The sequence below is a fragment of the Monomorium pharaonis genome, chromosome 11 (assembly GCF_013373865.1).
Source record: "Monomorium pharaonis isolate MP-MQ-018 chromosome 11, ASM1337386v2, whole genome shotgun sequence".
Classification (NCBI taxonomy): Eukaryota; Metazoa; Arthropoda; class Insecta; order Hymenoptera; family Formicidae; genus Monomorium; species Monomorium pharaonis.
The window spans coordinates 11,109,297-11,130,953 of record NC_050477.1 but is presented as its reverse complement, the minus strand read 5'-3'; the positions used below and the strand labels follow the sequence as shown (position 1 = coordinate 11,130,953).

General features: G+C 36.3%; 1 protein-coding gene across 1 annotated transcript in view; it reads left to right on the top strand.

Annotated features, from left to right (window-relative positions):
• LOC105833999 (Down syndrome cell adhesion molecule-like protein Dscam2) overlaps positions 1 to 21,657 on the top strand; it is a 109,226-nt gene that overhangs the window by 54,181 nt on the left and 33,388 nt on the right. Inside the window, exons 2-5 of the mRNA XM_028191628.2 lie at positions 2,406 to 2,756; positions 8,747 to 8,911; positions 17,708 to 17,854; positions 18,002 to 18,119. Coding sequence (XP_028047429.1) covers positions 2,406 to 2,756; positions 8,747 to 8,911; positions 17,708 to 17,854; positions 18,002 to 18,119 — 781 coding nt within the window. The remainder of the gene's footprint in view (positions 1 to 2,405; positions 2,757 to 8,746; positions 8,912 to 17,707; positions 17,855 to 18,001; positions 18,120 to 21,657) is intronic.

The window sequence follows — 21,657 nt, the reverse complement described above, 5'->3', positions numbered from 1 at the left end:
GAACGTAGTTATAAACGAGTTACGCCGAACAGCCCCCGCGTGAACGTCGTTATGAATTCCGCGTTTTCCCAATTCCCGCACCCCGTCGCAAACAACGCGCACGAAACACCTCATAATATCGAAAGGCCAGAAGAAAGGAGCATCATTTGATTCATTCGGCTGTTCGCAAACTCCCTTAGACAGTACGGGAAATCAGCGCGATGAGCTATTCCTCTTGACACTTTTCAGCTTCGAGTCACACTTGTTTTGGAAACAAAATGTTGATTTAGATTTAAAAAACAGTGCCTCTTTCACGGTCTTAGTGCTTAATAATATCAATTATTAAATGAATTTTTCAATTTCATAAACTGCCGGTATGATTGTCAACTTAAAACGCAGTCGTAAATTGAAGCTAAATAGTAATCGATACTATTTAGATTTAAATTAATTTGATTCGTCAAATTCAATAACGATGTTATGCATTAAAAAACCGTAAAGAACTTACTGCAAAAAATAATGTTTAATGAATAAGTTTGTCAAATCTATCATAGAGAAATATTTCTCTTGCATTACTAAACAATTTTATAAAAAATAAAAAATATACACGTTGCGCCAAAAAACATAAAAGTATTGCAAAAACTTGCAATTGCAATAACGATATATTTAAATAACCCCAGAAAGAATCTAAAACTACGAAATCTCAAAATCTTTTCCAGACAAAAGCTGCTATTTATTTATATTATAAAAAGGAAAAACTATCAAAATTATTTAACAATGCAGCGTTTACAGTGTTAAACATAGCAACTGCAAAAAATAATGTGTCGCAAAAATTTGACAAGTCCCAAGTTATCGATTAAACAGAAAGTTGATGGTGGGGAAACTGAATTTAGGAGAACATGAGAACCGTAACATTGTTTAGAAGAAATGTTTACGGTATGGCGCACATATTAACCGAGTTGCAGCGCAGTAACAGTTGGGAGTTGAGTTTAAACGCGTAGGCGAACAGGCGAGGGCCACGCAGGGCTAAGCGGGCGAACAGCCCGAAATTTATCGCAGCTCCCCCATGGCTCTCGCAAAATTTCGCCGTAACATTGACACGAGGGATGCAGCCTGCATACGGGCGGGGAGTTATTAACCGCGCTATAACGATACAAGTGCCGGCAAGTAGGTAGTTGCTGACTCGTGCTTTCACACCCTCGATCAAAGCGTTTACGCCACGAGGAGTGGGTATCTCGCGCTTGCCCGCCACTCCGAGGAGAACAACTTGCCCGGTGTATTAGTTGCATCGTTGCAGCGCGGAGCATCGTTCGATCAACCGACGCCGGGTGCAGCACGTTGATTAATCCACTTTGGAACTTGTCAAACTATTTTCCACCTAATACGACTGACCGTCAATGTGATACCCTCTTTGCTCCCCGAGATTCCCTATGATGCCATTTTGCGTCGCGACACGCGTCACATCATGAATATCTATTATGTTGTTTTCAATCTGTTCATTAACATTTTATTCATGAGCGATCGATACTTTAAAGTGTTTCTATCTACGTTCCGCGCCTTTAGGAAAGTTTCGATAGATTAATAATATTTATATTTATTCGGTTAGTGCAAAAATAATTGTGATTTTTGTTATTTTAAACTTTAATACTTATTTTCATCCTATAAACTTTTGTTGAATTATTTAATTATTCATGTTGTTGATGTAATATACCATTTTAAAGCGTAAAATTTGTTGTATTGATTTATGCTGATGATTTGTTTTTACTTTATGTTTATTTTTCAGGCTGTCAAATTAAATATAAAAAAAAACTCGAACAAATTTATAATATAAGTGTAAAATGGATCGTAAAGCTACAAAAACTGCTAGCAATATCAATCAAGTATTTGCTTAGAATTATTATATTATATATTATTAATATTAATAAAACTTATTTTTTGCGTATTACTAAAAAGAAATAAATATATTTATACTTTCAATACATTAGTAGTCTTTTAACGCATTTAATTCCAATTTTTCGTAATCAACATCTATAAAAAAACACAATTTTAGAATATGGAGGGACCATTATTCTATTCACAAAAAGAAATTAATCTCAAATCTACAATCTACAAACTATCTATAAAATAATGATTCTTTAATCTAATCCAAAATTGCATTTTTATGTATATGTATATGTGCGTCACGAAAACTTCAAATTAAACGCGTTAAAAATTTACTGCACTTATATTAGAATATTAAATATATTTATTATATTAAAAGTTATACATTAAATATATATATTTCTTTATTTAGTACAACGCCAAAAGAATATTAATAATTTTAGATTTTTGCTTACGTATGGGACTATGATTATTTAATTAATACTAATTTTTTTTCTGTTTCATGAGCATATCTCTTCACAAAAAAAAATTGTTAATTTTCTGTACAGGTGCAGCTGCTGTAGTAACGTCCGCAGGCGGGCACGGCTTCGACGCGCACCTACGCGGTCCCAGCTTCGTGCTGGAACCGCCGTCGAGGATCGAATTCTCGAATTCCAGCGGCGCCTGGTTGGACTGCACGGCTTCCGGAAGTCCGCCGCCCAACATCGACTGGTCCACCACGGACGGGCATCCGGTGAACGATGTGTCGGGCGTGCGGAGAGTGCTCCGAAATGGCACCCTGGTGCTCCTGCCATTTCCGGCCGCGGCCTACCGGCAGGACGTTCACAGCGCCGCGTACAGATGCGTGGCGAGCAACACCGTCGGTAGGGTGCTCAGTCGCGACGTGCAGGTCAGAGCAGGTGAGCGAGAACTACCGTGTCGAAATACGTAAAAAAAAATACAAAATAGAGAGAAACCATTTTCCGGCGCTGTGGACTACGAAATATTAGCAAAAATATATACGATTATAATTCACAATAGCATTTACGTTTAGTAGAAATATATTACGTTGCAGGGCACACACTCTAAATAAAGCATAAATGTCATAACACGATTGCAAAGTTAGGTCATAATTGATAACCCTGTGGGATAAATTGCTTTGTCGAATACTTTTTAATTTACCTATTTGTTGCGCGAGCCCCTGTTATCATCAAAAAGCTCGCAAACGTTTTATCGCATTACACACATCGCGAATGTGCGCGCAATTACCGTCCGTTATTTACCGAGGTATCCTTTAATTAAGGAACGCCAAGCGCGTAATCGGGACGGCCGGCCGTCATATTAGAGCCTCGTCCGCAGTGCCGCGGCCGCCGCGCACCGGACCATTGGAAAAGTCTATTAAGCGGATTACGCGAATGCCGCGGATATTTGGCGCGAGTCAACAGTAATTGCGACGGGTGCGCGGCGGGTCGGCCTCTCTTTCTCTCTCTCTCTTGCGCGCGATAAAACGCGGAATCGCGGATAGGCCGGTTTTACACGGATGGGGAGCGAACAGAACTCGCATTCTGTGTCCGAATGCAATTCGGGGAGCCGCAAAACCTCGCGGTGTGGCTTTGTGTAAAGGAATTCGGTCGCGCTCGCGCGTGACACACATCTCTATTTAATTAAGAAATATTTGGCGTTCAAGCTTGGCAATAAAAGCGCGTTAAATAATACATAAATGAATAAAGAAATAATTCTGATGATTTGTTCTTAAAACACACTATACGTATCTCTTGTTTAAAACGGCATCCCGTGCAGAAGCGTGGGTCGATACTCTTTCTGATAAAATTGTTTCAATTTACATGTTAAATATTCCTGAAGAATTATGCTCTATCACGGATTATTAAAAGTTTTAAAGGTCTATTATTATTACACAGTCATGTGTGATAATATTACTGTAAAAAGTTTTGACATTCTAGTCATTCAACTGCACGTACACACGCGCGCAGTTTAAAGTTTCAATATTTTAATAGCCTAACAGAATTATTCTCAGATCTGTATTTTAGTAAAATTGTTCTTTCTGTGTATGAAACATTGCTTATGATTGGTTGACTATTGTCAATAATATTATCACACATGCTTAAAAACGTTCCATGTAATTATTTTTATGGTACGACATAAAATTATTTTGATTCATATCCAGCTAAATTTTTAAGTTACTAAAATTGCTTTTTGTGTATCATTTTCTCTATTAAAATTCTTTTTATACAGCAAAAAAACACACCTTTAAGCGATAGTTTTCAAATGTATACGCGATCCAATTGCTCGTACAAGAAAGAAATGACGATTGAGAGAGAGGATCAGTGTGAAACAGGCGTTAGAACCGAAACGAGGCTTGCCGAGCACCGACCGATGCAGATGAGATACGCGTAGGTTCCCTTCTGGTCGCGCAGTGTAATTACCCCTTAAAAAAAAACGCAATCTGAATGCAAATCCGTGGCAGCTGCGAGGTCGACCCGGCGCTTTCAGGATTTCCAACTACTAACCCCTCGCGGCCATAAAGTTCTGCCCTGGACGTGTGACCGTTAATTAAAACTTTACTTTCAGGTCTTTCTCTCTCTATCCCCCCCTCTCTCTCTCTCTCTCTCTCTCTCTCTCTTTCGATTTAAAGGAAGAAATTTCTTTTCCGTGCGTGCTCGATGAAGCGGACGTGCTCTGCGCGAGCGATTTCGCGCTAAAAGTTACGAACACGTTGTGGTAATTTCGAAAGAGAAATGTTAAAGTTAGATCAAAGAAATCTTAAAGTTGTCATATATGTGTGTGAATCGGTTGCACAGCAAATCAGAACTTTGAAAGTTAAAAATATTCTTATAAACGTAAAGTTATAATACATAAATTACGTATATGTATAGATACATTATCGTATTTTTTTTTGTTAAAAAATAAGCATCTTTTTTTTACTTGAAAAAAATATTCAAAAAACATATTTCAGTTAACTATCATATTGTTTTCTTTTGCCAATATAATGCATTTACTTTTTCTTGATCTTTCAATCATATAACAATAATTCTTAGTATAAAATTTAATTCTGTTATAATTAAAACTAATATTTATATTTTCCCCCAAAAATACTTGAAAATACATGAAAATATATGAAAAAATTTATTTCATCTAAAACAAATATAATTTTTTCTAAAAAAAATTGGAAATGCAGTTGAAAAATTTACATTAAATTTAATATAATGTTTGTCTGTATAATGTACTCAAATTTCTGTATTAATTTAACAAGATAAATAATTTAGAAATATATTACGTAAAAAATTAACACAAAAAATTAACATTTCGATACAATTCAGAAACAAATTATAAAAGCATATTTCTACAATAAAATTCATATTTATAACATGCTGACATTTTATTCATTTTGCTTAAAAGAAAATGTATGTTTGTAAAACTATATTATTTTTATTTGTACATTTCCTTATAAATTATGTTGTTTTAATACTAAGAAATATAAAATATTAATTAAACACAAAATAGTTAAATAGCAATCGTATTATATTAAATTAATACTTGAATGTTAAAAATTTTACACAAAAATAAAAAAAAACAATTTTAATATGAATACAAAATGTTTTTAACTGCGTAATGAAAAAATGTTTACGTTTTACGTGGATCTGCAAATATATTTCTTTTTTTTATATATAAAATACATTTGCAAAATTACATCTGCATGGAAAAAACAGTTTTGCTAAAGTATCTGAACATTTAGCTAGATATAGATCTAAAAATAATTTTATTGGGCCACTAAAATAATTACGTAGGACGCTCAGGCATAATGAGTAATGTTGCAAAATTTTTTAATATTCTGGCAATCAACTGGGAATCTTACATAATTATTTTTACAGTGTAACTATTTTCAGATTTGTATTCTAGCTAGATTTTTAGATGCTTCAACAAAACTGTTCTTTCCATGTATGTACATACCACACTGCGTGACATTTTCGATAAAAATTCTTTTTAATAAAATTTTTAAGAGCGACAATATCGTAATCCACGCGATATTTCACACTCGAGTCACGAAAAGACATGAGAAAAAGCGAGACGACAAGCATACGAGTAAAAACGAGAGAAACGGCAACCGTAGAAGAAACTGAAAGGGGAAAAAGAACGCGTGACGAGACAAAGTCGCTTCGCACGGTTTCAGGAACATCGAGGGGACAGGGAAGGAATACGGAGAAGAAATTCAGAGCATCGTAGCCGTAGGTGCTTTAGCCTCCGCGTCGTGGCGTCGCGACGTCGGCCTGTCAGGTCAGGCGACTGCACCGTCGTCGTTGGCGAAGCCGCTGGCCGTCGCCCTTGTTGGAATTTCCACGTAAATAAAATCTTCGAAAAGCGCGTACGCGGTATAGCCTCTCGAGCGCGAGAGAACGGATGCCGGGCGCAAAAAGGAAAGGCAAGAGGAAGGAGAGGATGGAGAGGAGGAAATGGGGTAGGAAGAAGAAGCGGGAGACGTTCGTTATACGCTCTCCGCGTCGCCTCATGCCTCGACGCATCCCCGACGACGACGTCGAGATTCACCCGACAGTTACGACGTAACGACGTGTGCGACACCCCCGTGTGTATACATATACATAGTGTCGTACACACCCGTGTACAAGGCGTGTACGTGCTCTCGCGGTGCAATGTGAGCAAGAGACGGCGACGATGTAATTGAAAACGAGACTGTCGGAGTAACTGCGATTGCTTTTTCATTACGGTGGCAATTAGAGAGAGACACAGACGCAACACAGGCAGAATCTCCGCCCGCGATCTCGTTACGCTGTTAAACCGTAATTTCTCGTAATTTTTTACAGCGCCTACTAAACTTTTTTTTTTATATGGAACACGAAACAAATACAAGAACTTTATAAATGCAATTAAACGGCAAATAAATGCATAATTATCTTAATTATTTCGATCATCGTGACAATTGCAGACCACGTGAAACGTAAAAAATTTTTTCTATCGGTTATTTATTTTTTTTTAGAAAAAAATTATACACATGCGAACGGAAATTACTTCTAGTAAGCTATTGTTTTGCCATTTGTACGAGATTGCTGGAACATCCCATATAGGGTTGCCGGATGTGACAATGAAACCAAGATTTAGCCAACACTAGGGCAGCCAATTGTCGGCCAAGGTTCTGTCAGTCAGTGCTGGGCCATCACTGGCAAAAGACTGGCTGTCTACTTACAACAAAAACCAGTACTTGGCCGATGGTTAACACCCATACATTGCTCGACATTCTGGCACACAGTACTGGGTCAATACTGGCAAGTGACTGGCTGCCTATCTAACATAACCTAAATAAAATAATCCGGCGTTACGACGAAGACCAATGCTTGGCCAATGCTACGGTAATCGATTGTTTGCCAAGATTCTGTCAGCCAATGCTGGGCCAATACTGGCAAGTGACTGGCTGTCTATCTAACATAACCTTAATAAAATAATCCGGCGTTACGACGAAGACCAATGCTTGGCCAATGCTACGGTAATCGATTGTTTGCCAAGATTCTGTCAGCCAATGCTGGGCCAATACTGGCAAGTGACTGGCTGTCTATCTAACATAACCTTAATAAAATAATCCGGCATTACAACGAAGACCAATGCTTGGCCAATGCTACGGCAATCGATTCTTTGCCAAGATTCTGTCAGCCAATGCTGGGCCAATACTGGCAAGTGACTGGCTAAGTCACTACCGGTTGCCAGATTTTCAATACCGGCGCACTAATATACAGTCAAATATGCTTTGACGTTAGCAGACGAGTCCGCGGCGAGCTTCACAGCGATAATGTGACAGTTCGGGATTAATGATGTGACATGCGCGAGGTTAATGGCGAGCAAGTTTTTATTTAGTTTCTGTACGCATATTACATTTCGGAAGGAGAAATTATAGTATAACGTACTATCCATTGTATAATCAGATAAGTATATAAAATTTTCCATTTTTTTAATGGAAATAATTATTTTATGATAAGTCAATATACTTTGTGCCATGTTTTATTTTTAGTTATATATTAAAAGAAAGAGAGGAAGAAACACTGTATTTGAAGATAAAGTAAAATAGAAGAAGAATAGATAAAAGAAAGAAAGAGTCGGTAAGAAGAGAGAGAGAAAAAAAAATTTTAATAGTTAAGAAAAATTAAGAAAGAAAAGTAAGAAGAATAAAATAAAGTAAGTCTATATACATATGTACACATATAAGTAAATTATAATTAATGTATGTTGAAAAGAGTGTTATTGTCAAATTGAAAGAAAGGGAAAGAAAGAGAGAGAGAGAGAAAGAAAGAAAAAAATAACATTGTGTAAAATAATATTTATATACATAAATAATATTTATAATATTAATATTTATAATATTTGATATTGTTAACATTTTAATACTAGCTTATAGACATTAATTTGATGAATAATTGAATATATATATATATATATATATGTGACAGATTATTAATACAATAAAATGTCATATCCATAAAAATACATGTATTCAATTATTCATCAAATTAATGTCTATAAACTAGCATAAGTTGCCGACATCCAGATCAGTTGTAATCCGATGCTGCGACCAGTACTAAACCGTTAGTGCTACCAGTAGTGCGCCGGTATTGAAAATCTGGCAACCGGTAGTGGCTCAGTACAGGGCCGATCGTAATGCTTGTATTGGGGCAGTACTGGCTACGACGGTTGAACCAGTACTGTCTGTCAATATTCGACCCAAGTTATCATCCAGCATTGCGCCAGTACTGCGCCAATAGTGTTTTCAGTACCGCACCAGTACCCGAACTCCGACGGCCAGTATTCACTACTGTTGGCGCAGTACTGAGCCGATTGTAAAACCCTACATGGGATATGGCTTTATGTGAGATTTTATTGCTGTTTGCAGTGGTGGCTCAGGCATACAAAGTCGAGGTGGAGGTGACGGGGGGTGCATCGAGGGGATGCACCGCAATATTACGCTGCATCATACCCAGCTACGTCAAAGATTTGGTGCGCGTCGTATCCTGGCTGCACGAACCTTCGTCCTACATATACCCCTCGCTGCAAGGAGGTAAATGTTTATAACGAAAATTTACATGCGAGTGTGTACACACCCCTTTGTAGTACGAAAACGCAAAATTTTATACGTGCGCTGCAACGTAAAAGCTAACTAAGGCCCAATTGAAATATTCAAGATGCATAACTTTTGCGTCCACGTACGAAAGATTTACTCAAGCAACGTATATATATAAATCTCTCTCTCTCTCTCTCTCTCTCTTTCCCTCATCTGAAGCGGAAAGTATTATTCATGGGAAAATAAATTTTCGCGGTTCCGCAACGAGATGTACATAAGAAGAATTAAGTTACACGAAAGTAAAACGATGGGAAACATGTGCTGCAATTATTTCACATTCCACGTACACGAGACCGCGCGATTTCATTGCGCCGGAGATTTTCGACAAAAACTTGTGATAACTTTTTAACTTTAATTAAACTCTGGAGGCTTCGTTTACACGTATTAAGCAATTTTTCGTTAATTTTTCATATCGATTTCTTTTTAACGTTATATCGAAATTTTTCTTTGCCTACATCTTGTTATCAAGTCAACGAGAATAAACATTTAGTCGTATTATTCATCAATCGTAATATATTTCCCATTTTCATTTTTAAAAAAATTTCTATATATCTAATATTTATTTTTCACAAGAATGTGTCTAAATATTTCCTGGAATATAAAGTTTACTGCTGCTATTAAATCTTGAAATAATTTCGTTAATCCAGGCTCTCGCGGCTACAAAGACTGATGCAAAATCCAGGGAAACATCCCTGCCGGATTTTCGCGGATGCAACGCGGTGGCAATAGGAAGGGAAAAAAAGAATAATACGGATATAATGACAATACAAGGCGATTTCAGTATAGCCGCTGGTGGTACGCCATACCGGGACTCGACTCTATGGCCATCGCCTATGAGAACTAAAATTTAATATCCGCCGCGGACGCCCGCGCTGAAATTTAATATCCACAATAATGCGGCGTCTCCTTCCGCAGCTCGCGATACGGGGATGCGCGAGTCAGGATTGTCGGGTTCATTAGTAGCTCGCAGAGATTAATCAGATTTGCTGTAAACGCGAAATCCGTCCCCAGAAAATTGCGTACAAGGGGCGCAAGATGGAAGCTTTATACATAATTAAACATTTCGCGCACTACGATTTTATTAGCGGCGGTAATTAGCAGTAAACTAAGTTACAACAAAAGGCATTATCCCATATAGGGTTGCCGGATGTAACAATGAAACCAAGATTTAGCCAACACTAGGGCAGCCAATTGTCGGCCAAGGTTCTGTCAGTCAGTGCTGGGCCATCACTGGCAAAAGACTGGCTGTCTACTTACAACAAAAACCAGTACTTGGCCGATGGTTAACACCCATACATTGCTCGACATTCTGGCACACAGTACTGGGTCAATACTGGCAAGTGACTGGCTGCCTATCTAACATAACCTAAATAAAATAATCCGGCGTTACGACGAAGACCAATGCTTGGCCAATGCTACGGTAATCGATTGTTTGCCAAGATTCTGTCAGCCAATGCTGGGCCAATACTGGCAAGTGACTGGCTGTCTATCTAACATAACCTTAATAAAATAATCCGGCATTACAACGAAGACCAATGCTTGGCCAATGCTACGGCAATCGATTCTTTGCCAAGATTCTGTCAGCCAATGCTGGGCCAATACTGGCAAGTGACTGGCTGTCTATCTAACATAACCTTAATAAAATAATCCGGCGTTACAACGAAGACCAATGCTTGGCCAATGCTACGGCAATCGATTCTTTGCCAAGATTCTGTCAGGCAATGCTGGGCCAATACTGGCAAGTGACTGGCTGTCTATCTAACATAACCTTAATAAAATAATCCGGCGTTACAACGAAGACCAATGCTTGGCCAATGCTACGGCAATCGATTCTTTGCCAAGATTCTGTCAGGCAATGCTGGGCCAATACTGGCAAGTGACTGGCTAAGTCACTACCGGTTGCCAGATTTTCAATACCGGCGCACTACTGCCAGACTAATATACAGTCGAATATGCTTTGACGTTAGCAGACGAGTCCGCGGCGAGCTTCACGGCGATAATGTGACAGTTCGGGATTAATGATGTGACATGCGCGAGGTTAATGGCGAGCAAGTTTTTATTTAGTTTCTGTACGCATATTACATTTCGGAAGGAGAGATTATAGTATAACGTACTATCCATTGTACAATCAGATAAGTATATAAAATTTTCCATTTTTTTAATGGAAATAATTATTTTATGATAAGTCAATATACTTTGTGCCATGTTTTATTTTTAGTTATATATTAAAAGAAAGAGAGGAAGAAACACTGTATTTGAAGATAAAGTAGAATAGAAGAAGAATAGATAAAAGAAAGAAAGAGTCGGTAAGAAGAGAGAGAGAAAAAAAAATTTTAATAGTTAAGAAAAATTAAGAAAGAAAAGTAAGAAGAATAAAATAAAGTAAGTCTATATACATATGTACACATATAAGTAAATTATAATTAATGTATGTTGAAAAGAGTGTTATTGTCAAATTGAAAGAAAGGGAAAGAAAGAGAGAGAGAGAGAAAGAAAGAAAAAAAAAAACATTGTGTAAAATAATATTTATATACATAAATAATATTTATAATATTAATATTTATAATATTTGACATTGTTAACATTTTAATACTAGCTTATAGACATTAATTTGATGAATAATTGAATATATATATATATATATATATGTGACAGATTATTAATACAATAAAATGTCATATCCATAAAAATACATGTATTCAATTATTCATCAAATTAATGTCTATAAACTAGCATAAGTTGCCGACATCCAGATCAGTTGTAATCCGATGCTGCGACCAGTACTAAACCGTTAGTGCTACCAGTAGTGCGCCGGTATTGAAAATCTGGCAACCGGTAGTGGCTCAGTACAGGGCCGATCGTAATGCTTGTATTGGGGCAGTACTGGCTACGACGGTTGAACCAGTACTGTCTGTCAATAGTCGACCCAAGTTATCATCCAACATTGCGCCAGTACTGCGCCAATAGTGTTTTCAGTACCGCACCAGTACCCGAACTCCGACGGCCAGTATTCACTACTGTTGGCGCAGTACTGAGCCGATTGTAAAACCCTACATGGGATTATACGTATATACGTATATTTATATCATGCGCGAGTAAAAATTCTTTCGCTTACAGAGATACGAACAGCAAGATATTTTTAATCGAAAGCAATAATCGTAAAAAATTTCAATTAGAGATGAAAAAAACAAGTGTTGTTTTACTTTAAAATAAAAAACCTGTTTTTAACGAAAAAGCTGTTTTTTTACTAGAATACTAAAAATATATAAAATTTATTTTTCTTAATATTGATTTTTCAAATGTTTGGTCACGTTATTTTGATATTATTTAGCATTTCTTTATATTTATATTTTCAATAAAAATATTGAAATAAAAATATTGTTATGTTGTTGCAACATCTAATAATATCTTTTCTAATAATGAATAAAACAATAAATAAAAAGATTTTTATGTGCCTTTCATTTACATCTTTTTATGTTAATTTGTAAGTTCTTAATGAAGATAGTTCTCTTAGTTATTATATTACATTTTAATTGCTTACAATTATCTTTACATAGAAATCTTTTAGACGAATGCAAGAACAAAATTCTAGAACAATAACATGGCGCCAAATGTTGAAAAAAAAAATATCCGCGTAAAAAACTTTCATTGACATAAAAACTGTTTTTAATTGAGTTTCTCACTCCAAGTTTCTAATTTTCCATTTTTCATTTTCACCTTCAGTTTCAGTGAATATAATTTATAATATTTATTCAGTATAGTAATCTCATGTCGCGTGGAAAAGACATTTTTTCCACGTCGTATCTGCTATCTCGCGATTGTGTCGGTATCAAGTATCACGTAATTCGCTCCATGTACATAGTGTCCGGCTCATGTACCCGCGCGATATATACATATGCGTGTCGCATCTATCGTGAATGGAACCGCGCACCCGGCTGTAGGCACTCCGGTTCGTCGAATGTAATACCTAAACTACATAGACCATTCGGTCCACGTGACTTAGCGGACAATCTATTCAGAAGGCTGCCTTATCGCAGCTGCCGCTCTTAGCCGCTCTAATGTCTCACGAACGAGCTCACTCAGCCGAGTAAGTGTATGCACGGTTGTTATACGCTGCCGTAAAAGTGTAGATTGATACTGTGTGCAAGACACATTTTCGCACATAAATGCAGAAGTATTATCACTTTTACAAAAACGTCTAGTACGTAAATTTTTTGGTCGCACTAATACTAAGAGAAATATTTTGATAACATATTCTGTGACAAATTGAAATGGATTTTTTTCTTATCGCTTCAGTCTTCATTAAATTTCGTTAAATTCAAAAATTCCAATTCCCTAAAATCACGAAAATTCGTGAAAATTCATTGGAAAAGAGAAATTTTTTATTTCCCTTCAGCTTGTTTCAGATCTCTCTTTCATATCTTTCTTTATATAGATATATCTTTATTCTACTTTTCATTAATTCTATTTTAGGTTAAGAAAAATCCCCTTTTATGCTGTCAAATACTAAATTTATCATTAAACTATTAGAGAAGAGTTGCTAAATGGATTAAATTGCACCTTAATATTTTATATTTGTATTTAACATAACCAAAATTTAATGACAAAGATAAAAAAGAAATGAGAGATAAGTAATACCTATACATGAAAATTTTATAAGTTACATTCTATTTTGTACGTGCAACCAATTTATGAGTAAAAGATCAAGTATAACTGATACTAATTTTTTATTAATATTGCTATAGCTAATAATAATCATGCAATTTTATACTAAATTTTCATTTTTTATGAAAGGTTTGTTATGAAACATTTTACATTTAGTGTAAGTACTATACATATATATTTATAATTATTATAAAAATTAAGTCAATATTTTTATAAAATCTATTAAATTTTCTTAATTATCTCTCTCTCTCTCTCTCTCTCTCTCTCTCTCTCTCTCTCTCTCTCTCTCTCTCTCTCTCTCTCTCTCTCTCTCTCTTCTCTCTCTCTGGAATGGAGTAGACGTGTCGAACATCGCTCCGTCTTTATAGTGTGTTTTGAGAAGAAAAGAGAGCAGTAGAAAAGTACAAAATTAGTGTGGCGATAGTTCCATAGATCGGTGACAACAGAAATTGTTATCTAACCAGGAAATGCAGATCTGTGAATAGCTGAAGTAGATTTCTATAATCATGTGTATCAAGCAACGTTGTGACAAGTAAGCATTGACGTGAATGGAATCTGCTGACGAATAACGAATTTGACAGCGGCGGAACACAGATGTCGACGATAGAAGAGAACACCGAATACCGATGTTCGGCATGCAAGAAGACTATTAAAACTGAAGTAGTACAATGCAAATCATGCGTTAAACTGTTTTACTATCCAGGCTGTTAGTAAACACAAAATTTATGATAGAAATAATGAACTAGTACCGTGCCAGGGTCCCTTTGCAAAATTGGGGATAGAGAATGAAATTGGAGAAGTAAAGATAAAGACAAGTAGCAACAGAAATAGGCTCGGATCGACAGGAGCATCTGGAAGATCAAGCACAAGTACGAGTGGATCGGCAAATATGGACCTAAAAATTGATTGGCTCATAAGAACAATAAAAGAAATAAAAGACGAGACTATATGTAAGAAGGAAATTAGAGTGATGATAAAGGAAATTATCCAGTATGAATTAAAGAATATCAAAGAAGAGCTAGAAGAAGTAAGAAGGATGCTGTCCACTGGACCTAGTAATTCATCAAGAGGAGCACAAAAGAATTATAGTGAGATAGTTAAACAAAAGAAGAAAGAAAACGTTATAATTGTTAAACCTAAAATTCAGCAAAAAAATGTTGATATAGCTATGTTAATAAAAAAGAAAGTAGATATAAAGAATATGAAAATGAGAGTAACGAAAATAAGAAGAGGAAACAATGGTACAGTCATCTTGGGATGTGAGAATGGAGAAAAAATGGCAAAATTGAAAACTACAGTGCAAAGCAAGCTGGGTGATGACTTTAAAGTTACTGAGTCACAGATGAAGCCAAAAGTAAAAATTGTCTCTACCGGTCTCTCCCCGTCTCTCTTCATCTCTCCTCGTCTCTCCCCATCTCTTCCGGTCTCTCCCTGTCTCTCCCGGTCTCTCCCGTCTCCGCCGGTCTCTCCCCGTCTCTCCCGGTCTCTCCCGTCTCCGCCGGTCTCTCCCGTCTCCGCCGGTCTCTCCCCGTCTCTCCCCGTCTCTCCCCGTCTCTCCCGTCTCCGCCGGTCTCTCCCCGTCTCTCCCCGTCTCTTCCGGTCTCTCCCGGTCTCTCCCCGTCTCTTCCGGTCTCTCCCGGTCTCTCCTCGTCTCTCCTCATCTCTCCCGGTCTTTACCCGTCTCTTCCCGTCTCTCCCGATCTCTCCCCGTCTCTCCCGGTCTATCCCCGTCTCTCCCCATATAAAACAGAGACTACACTATAATGTATGTATATTTATATTTAATATTTTACATAACTTGGCGCCAAATTACTTAAGGGATAGGCTAGAAGTAATTAGTAATGAAAATAGAAGAAAAACAAGACAGAAAGAGACTATCGCAATAAAATTCGTTAGAACTAAAAATGCGCAAAAAAGCGTGTGTTACGAGGGCGTAAAATTATACAATATTTGCCAGCAGAAATTAGATGTTGTGAAAGAATTGATGTAATTAAACGGATGTTAAAGAAGCATGTAAATCTATGTAAAACATAATAGCTGAGAAAGCTAAATAAACTTCAAGCAATCTCTCTCTCTCTCTCTCTCTCTCTCTCTCTCTCTCTCTCTCTCTCTCTCTCTCTCTCTCTCACACTCCCTCTCTCTCTGTCAAGCACAAATTTCATTTTCAATAAACAATATTAATATAAAACTAAGTAACAGTCACATTATAATTTATATAAATAAACATATGTTATGTGCTAACAAGAATAAATTCAAACTAGTTTTATTCACGTTCCTTATTTTCTTATTACATTGTTATTTATTGATGTATAATAAATTTAATCGTTTTTTTTTCAATAAATTATTAATAAAATAAATATAGTTAAGATTCCTTTAATTATTTCAATTCATTCAGTATTTTTAAAAAGCGATAGGTAAGGTAAACAACTCACAAATAGTTTAAATGATTTGTTACCTAAACCATGCTTTTTGCAAATTATAAAAACGTGTAATAAATAAATTTGTTATCAGTAAGAGATTAAACATTGTAATAACAAATAGCTGAAATATCAAGCTATAATTTCCAACGTTCATTTGCGTACGAATTAATACTAAATATAATAAAAAATAATTTAATACTCTGTAATTTAACACTCTGAAAAAGTGTTTAATTTGAAAATATCAGGATGTTTTATTTCTGTCCGTTTTTTTAATACTTAAAAATGTTTTACTTTTAAGTGGTGTTTAAATTTAAAGTACTAAAACATTTAAAATTAAAATCCTTAATAGCTTAAACGTTTGTTTAATTTAAATGCTAAATTTCAATTTTAAAATTAAAACTTTTTTAAGCACTGAAGAGACGAGAACAGATAGAAAACGTTTTTATATCTTAAAATTAAGCCAACAGTTTGCTTTTAAATAAATTAATATTTGGCAGCTTTGAGTAATGAGAAATTTCTAATAAAACGAAAATGGTTTCCGTCAGGCAGCGTAAACTATTACACCTGAATCTCTAACTGTTTTGCATATCAAAAGATGAAATAATTTATCAATGCATTACTCGAGTATCCTCTGTACGTGCGTGATGTAAGTGGCATAACGAAACAGCGATCGTGCACATAGAACGCGATTCGTGAGTCCCGAAAAGGCTCAAGTTTCCAGGGCAGGTTTCGCAACTGTTTAGGATAATTGTGGTCGTTAAACGTTGTGGTCGGGCTTATCTAAGGAAACCCGGAGCTTAGTTCGAGAACGAAGGGAGAAAGCGGGAGAGGGAGAAGGAGGAGGCGGCACCCCCCGCGTCACGTAGATCGGACAAGGGTGGAGTCGCGGAATTAGCGTAATTATCGTGCAGCCGAGCGCGGCTTCGCCGTGCCCCGAAAATATCGTAATCCGGCGGGGCGTGGCGTTATCGCGGTCGTTAAAGATAACCGACACCGGTTTATCGGGAAACGTTGATCCCAATTATTGCCGCCCGCGCATTCAATATGAATAATACGGTGGGATTAGGAAGTCGTGTATTATTCATGCACGGCGAGCGAAACTCCATCGAGGTGCGTGTTGTTTCGGGCACGAACAAATTTTACGGTCGATTGCGAGAAGCAAATATCTACAATTCTACATAATCCCGATACCCAATACAAGATGGAAAAAAAAACAGTAGTTGAAGATAAGTCCGTATTCGTACCTCGCTTTTTTGTCGATAAATATGCTTTTAGGTACATTGTTTACGTTACATGTACCGTAGAATCTGAAAAATAAACGCATTTATTGATAAAAGTGGGAAAACGGGATGAATGCGGATTGTATGCTTGATTAAATTATCATGTACAAGCTGTCCCGAAACCCCGGCAAGGATTCTTCTCGTCGGTGAAATAAATTTCTGCAAAATTTATAGACCGGTTGCAAGAAATGACCGGTTGCGCGTCTCTCGAAGTATCAAGATCAAATGTACGAAGCCTAACGAGAAAAGAGTCGACGGCCGGAGATACTTTAGTGTTATACATGTTTTCCCGGGGCACCTTGTATACGGTATATACCTCTCGATACGTTTCGACATTTCACGACGCTTTCGATCGCTACGTTTTGTAGATGGCAAGTTCCACCTGCTTCCCACGGGAGAGCTTCTGGTGCACAGCCTCGAGTTCAGCGACCAGCTGAACGGCTACAGATGCCGCACGATGCACCGTCTCACGAGACAAGTGGTCGTTAGCTCTATAGCCAACATTAGGATAGCAGGTGAGTCTCGGGTAACGCCGATAAGTTTCGAAGGAAACTGCCGACTGCGCGACTGCGACTGTCGTCGCTGATGCTGGAAAATCGTCTGTGTGTGTGTGCTTGTGTGACGCGCCGACGGGCGTTTTCTCTGCATTCTCTGCTTCACAGATCACAGAGGCGTAATGCCTCCCGTGATACTCGAAAACTCCGGTGTCGTACACGTCGCCCAGGACGAATCGACGTCGTTGGTCTGCGTGGCGCAGGCCTGCCCCTCGCCCGAGTATCGGTAAGTGTTTGCGAAAACCCTCCTAACGTATCCCCACGATCTCAAGAGCGAAAGCGCGCCCCACGTACGTGTCGTTACTGTCTTATTCGCTTTCGAGAGAGAAAAAAAAAGAAAACAAATTGGAAAGACTTCTTTTTCTGGTAAAGAAGGCATCGGGGGAGAAAAACGTACTGTTTTTTATGTTTCATTTCATCCCTCCTTTTCTCCATCGCGGATAAAAGTCAAGACTCTTTTCAACGAGGAAAATATCGTTAAGGGTAGTTCTCCGTATCGACTTTCTCCGTTACTTTCTCCTCGAACACACGGTAGAAAAAAATCAACATTCTCTCCTGTATTCTGTATTGTATTGTATTGTATTGTATTGTTAAAGAAAATATACTTGCGCGTACGCCTGGCACGACTTTCGACTGATTGTATTTTTCATTGCGACGCACCTCGAATTTAAAAAACATGTCCGCAATGTGCACCCATTCATCGGTTTCGACACGGTACTACGCCCGTAAAACGCTTCCGGGAGCCGTAGAGTTAGGTCAGTTAAGCGCCGCGAGCACGTGTCTCACGCTCAGCTGATCGCCCGATTAATGCCCGAATCACACACTGACAATTGGCGATTGCGTACGTGTCTCCTACCTAGTCAGAATGTAGCAGCTTCATTCCCGACTGATCAAAAGATTTACGATTTGCGAACGCAAACGCAGTGTGGTTCGAGCATTACGACGCGATTACTACAATGAGATAAAAATGTTAATTTGACTAAATTTTTCAGCTTGATTAAATTTCTTTAGTTCGAGTATTTATGTATTTAACTTAAATATATAAAATACTTGAACTTTAATATAACTATTTATACATTTGACTGAAATACATAAATAATTGAATTGAAGAAATTTAATCAAGTTGAAAAATTTAGTCAAATTAACAACTTTTTTTTCTCAGTGCAAAATTTCAAAGAACTGAAAACTTTCCCGATAGAAACCAAAGTAATCGTAACAATAACGTAATGATAAGTGGTGTAAAACGTATTTGTGTTCCATTTCTGCTAATGTAAGTTTTAATCTCGATTTAATTACCTTTCCATTTTTTTTTAATTCTAAGAATAAGAAAACCGACATTAAAGTTAATTTCGAGTCGGTTAATTTTCTATGAAAAATGAACGGATATAACTATGCTTTATAATACTTTATAATCATTTATAATTACGTTTGCACTAGTGTAGAATAGTATAGAATCTTTAGAGTTGTGGAGATGCTATATGCAGCGAGGAATTAATTCTCTCTCTAATTTTCACATGGTTTAAAATTTGTTCTAAATTTTGATTGGTTGTTTAATTATTACACTCAGCGCTATCACCGGTTACCAACACCGAGCTTTCCGTTTGTGTCTTGTCGATTACCGGTGATAGAATGACAAATAAACACGTTACATGTAGGGTTGCCATATTAAAATTTTTTAAACTAGAACTTACCGGCCTAAAACCCCAGACATTTCTGTTGCAACTCCGGACATATACGAGAATACGTTAATTACACATAATAAATATTATAAAATCATACGATAGTCTGCATCCAACTGTAATTTGCCGTACCAATGCGTTAAATGTGATACTAAACACGAATCAGGTAAATGCAGATATCCGCCGCATACACAATTAGAGAAGTCAAAACTATTTTGCGTCAATTGTAATAGCTACGGCCACCCTGCCTCGTATAGAGGCTGTTCCCAAACAATTGAGAATAAAAACAGAATTAAGAACATAGACACTAACGCCAATGACACAAAAATATCAAGACAAAAGAGGAAACCCGATCAAATAAATCATTAATAAACCCGGAATTCAGCTACGAGAACATAACCAGAAAAAACACCCAAGTAAGCAAAGTGACAGATAATACATGTACCAATAACGCGATAAACAATGTAATGACTAAAATTAAAAATAATATAACGATATTAGAAGAAAAAGTTGAAAATAATGCAACAAAAATAAACGCAATAGCCTCCTTGGAAAAACTTATGGTAGTCACTTTCAATTCGAATAAATCACGGACGATGAGTAAAATAAAAATTTAAAAAAAAGTAAACATCAGTTAACGTAAACTCGACAATAAAGAACTACAAAAGAGCTCACTAATGAACTTAGTTAAAACACAAGAACCGAACATAATTCTGCTAAATGAAACAAAACTTAATAATAAACACCTAATAATATTCAAAAATTATAATATAATAAGAAACAACAGAAATGACATACACAGACGAAGGAACAGCTAGTTATAAAAAAATCAATCAAATAAAAAGAAATAAAGATACTTGAACAGAAAAAATAAAAATATTAAAACACACAATAAATTAAACACCGTGAACAACACAACCTTATATATAATAGCGATATTTTTTTTCAAATTACATTATTACATTATTTGGTCTACAGCAAGAAAATCTTGATGGTAAATAATAATTTTTTTGTAAATTTAATCTTTATAGCATATATAAACTGCGTCGACACATTTATCAGTTTGAAACAGTTGCTAGCTAGATACTATGATGCACTGAACTAACTTGATGCTGTAACGCACACATCTGTAACGTCTCCCCCTTCCTCTTCCCGAATTACTGTGAATAATTTATTGCGAGAAATAATTCCTCAGACAGGATGGTCAGTCCTGGCTAAAATATGTATTATTTTCCCATTAATTTATATACATATAACTTTTGCGAAAAATAAAATCTTAGCCAGGATGGTCAGTCCTGGCTAAGGTATGTATTATTTTCGCAATAATTTATATATAACTTTTGCGAAAAATAATATCTCAATATCAATTAGGATGGGCCAATCCTGATTCAGATATTAGTTTCCGCAATAATTATTTCCAATAATTTAGGAAAAAGAAGAAATCTTATAGATGCTTCTGAGTACCAATATCTAGTTAGTAATTGTAATTCACGACTGAAAAAAGTGGCGCGTATTTCATAATGAGTTGGAAATATTAAATTCACTAAAAAAATATTATACAATAGTAACATTTGTTGCAGATCGAATAGAGAATCGTATCTTTATCTTTATAACATTTTTGTAGCCCTGCTTTTAAAGAGTTTCACATCGTATCTAAGAAAATATAAATTATTATGAATTATTTTCAACCGAGATTGAGATACAATTTCTTTATTTAGTTTTGAAATTTAATAATTAAAATTAATACGAGTAATGCAATAATGTTTATTTTGGAAAATATATTATAGACTACATATGCGTACGAGCCATTTGTAAATGGTCCAAACAAAAAAATATAAGAATAAAATTAACTGATAAAGTGAAAAACCTGAAGTTTATGTCGAGGAGATTCGGTACAACTATTATAACAGACATTCAGATTCTACGGACAATATTAAAAATGTGCCTAATACGAGTACATCTGAAAGTATCTAAATTTATTGATTTAGATAATAATTAATTATTGAGACATTTTTAATAGAATATTGGCAAACTAATTTGCCAAATTATATTTAATAAAGGAAGATGAAGTATAAACAGCCATTC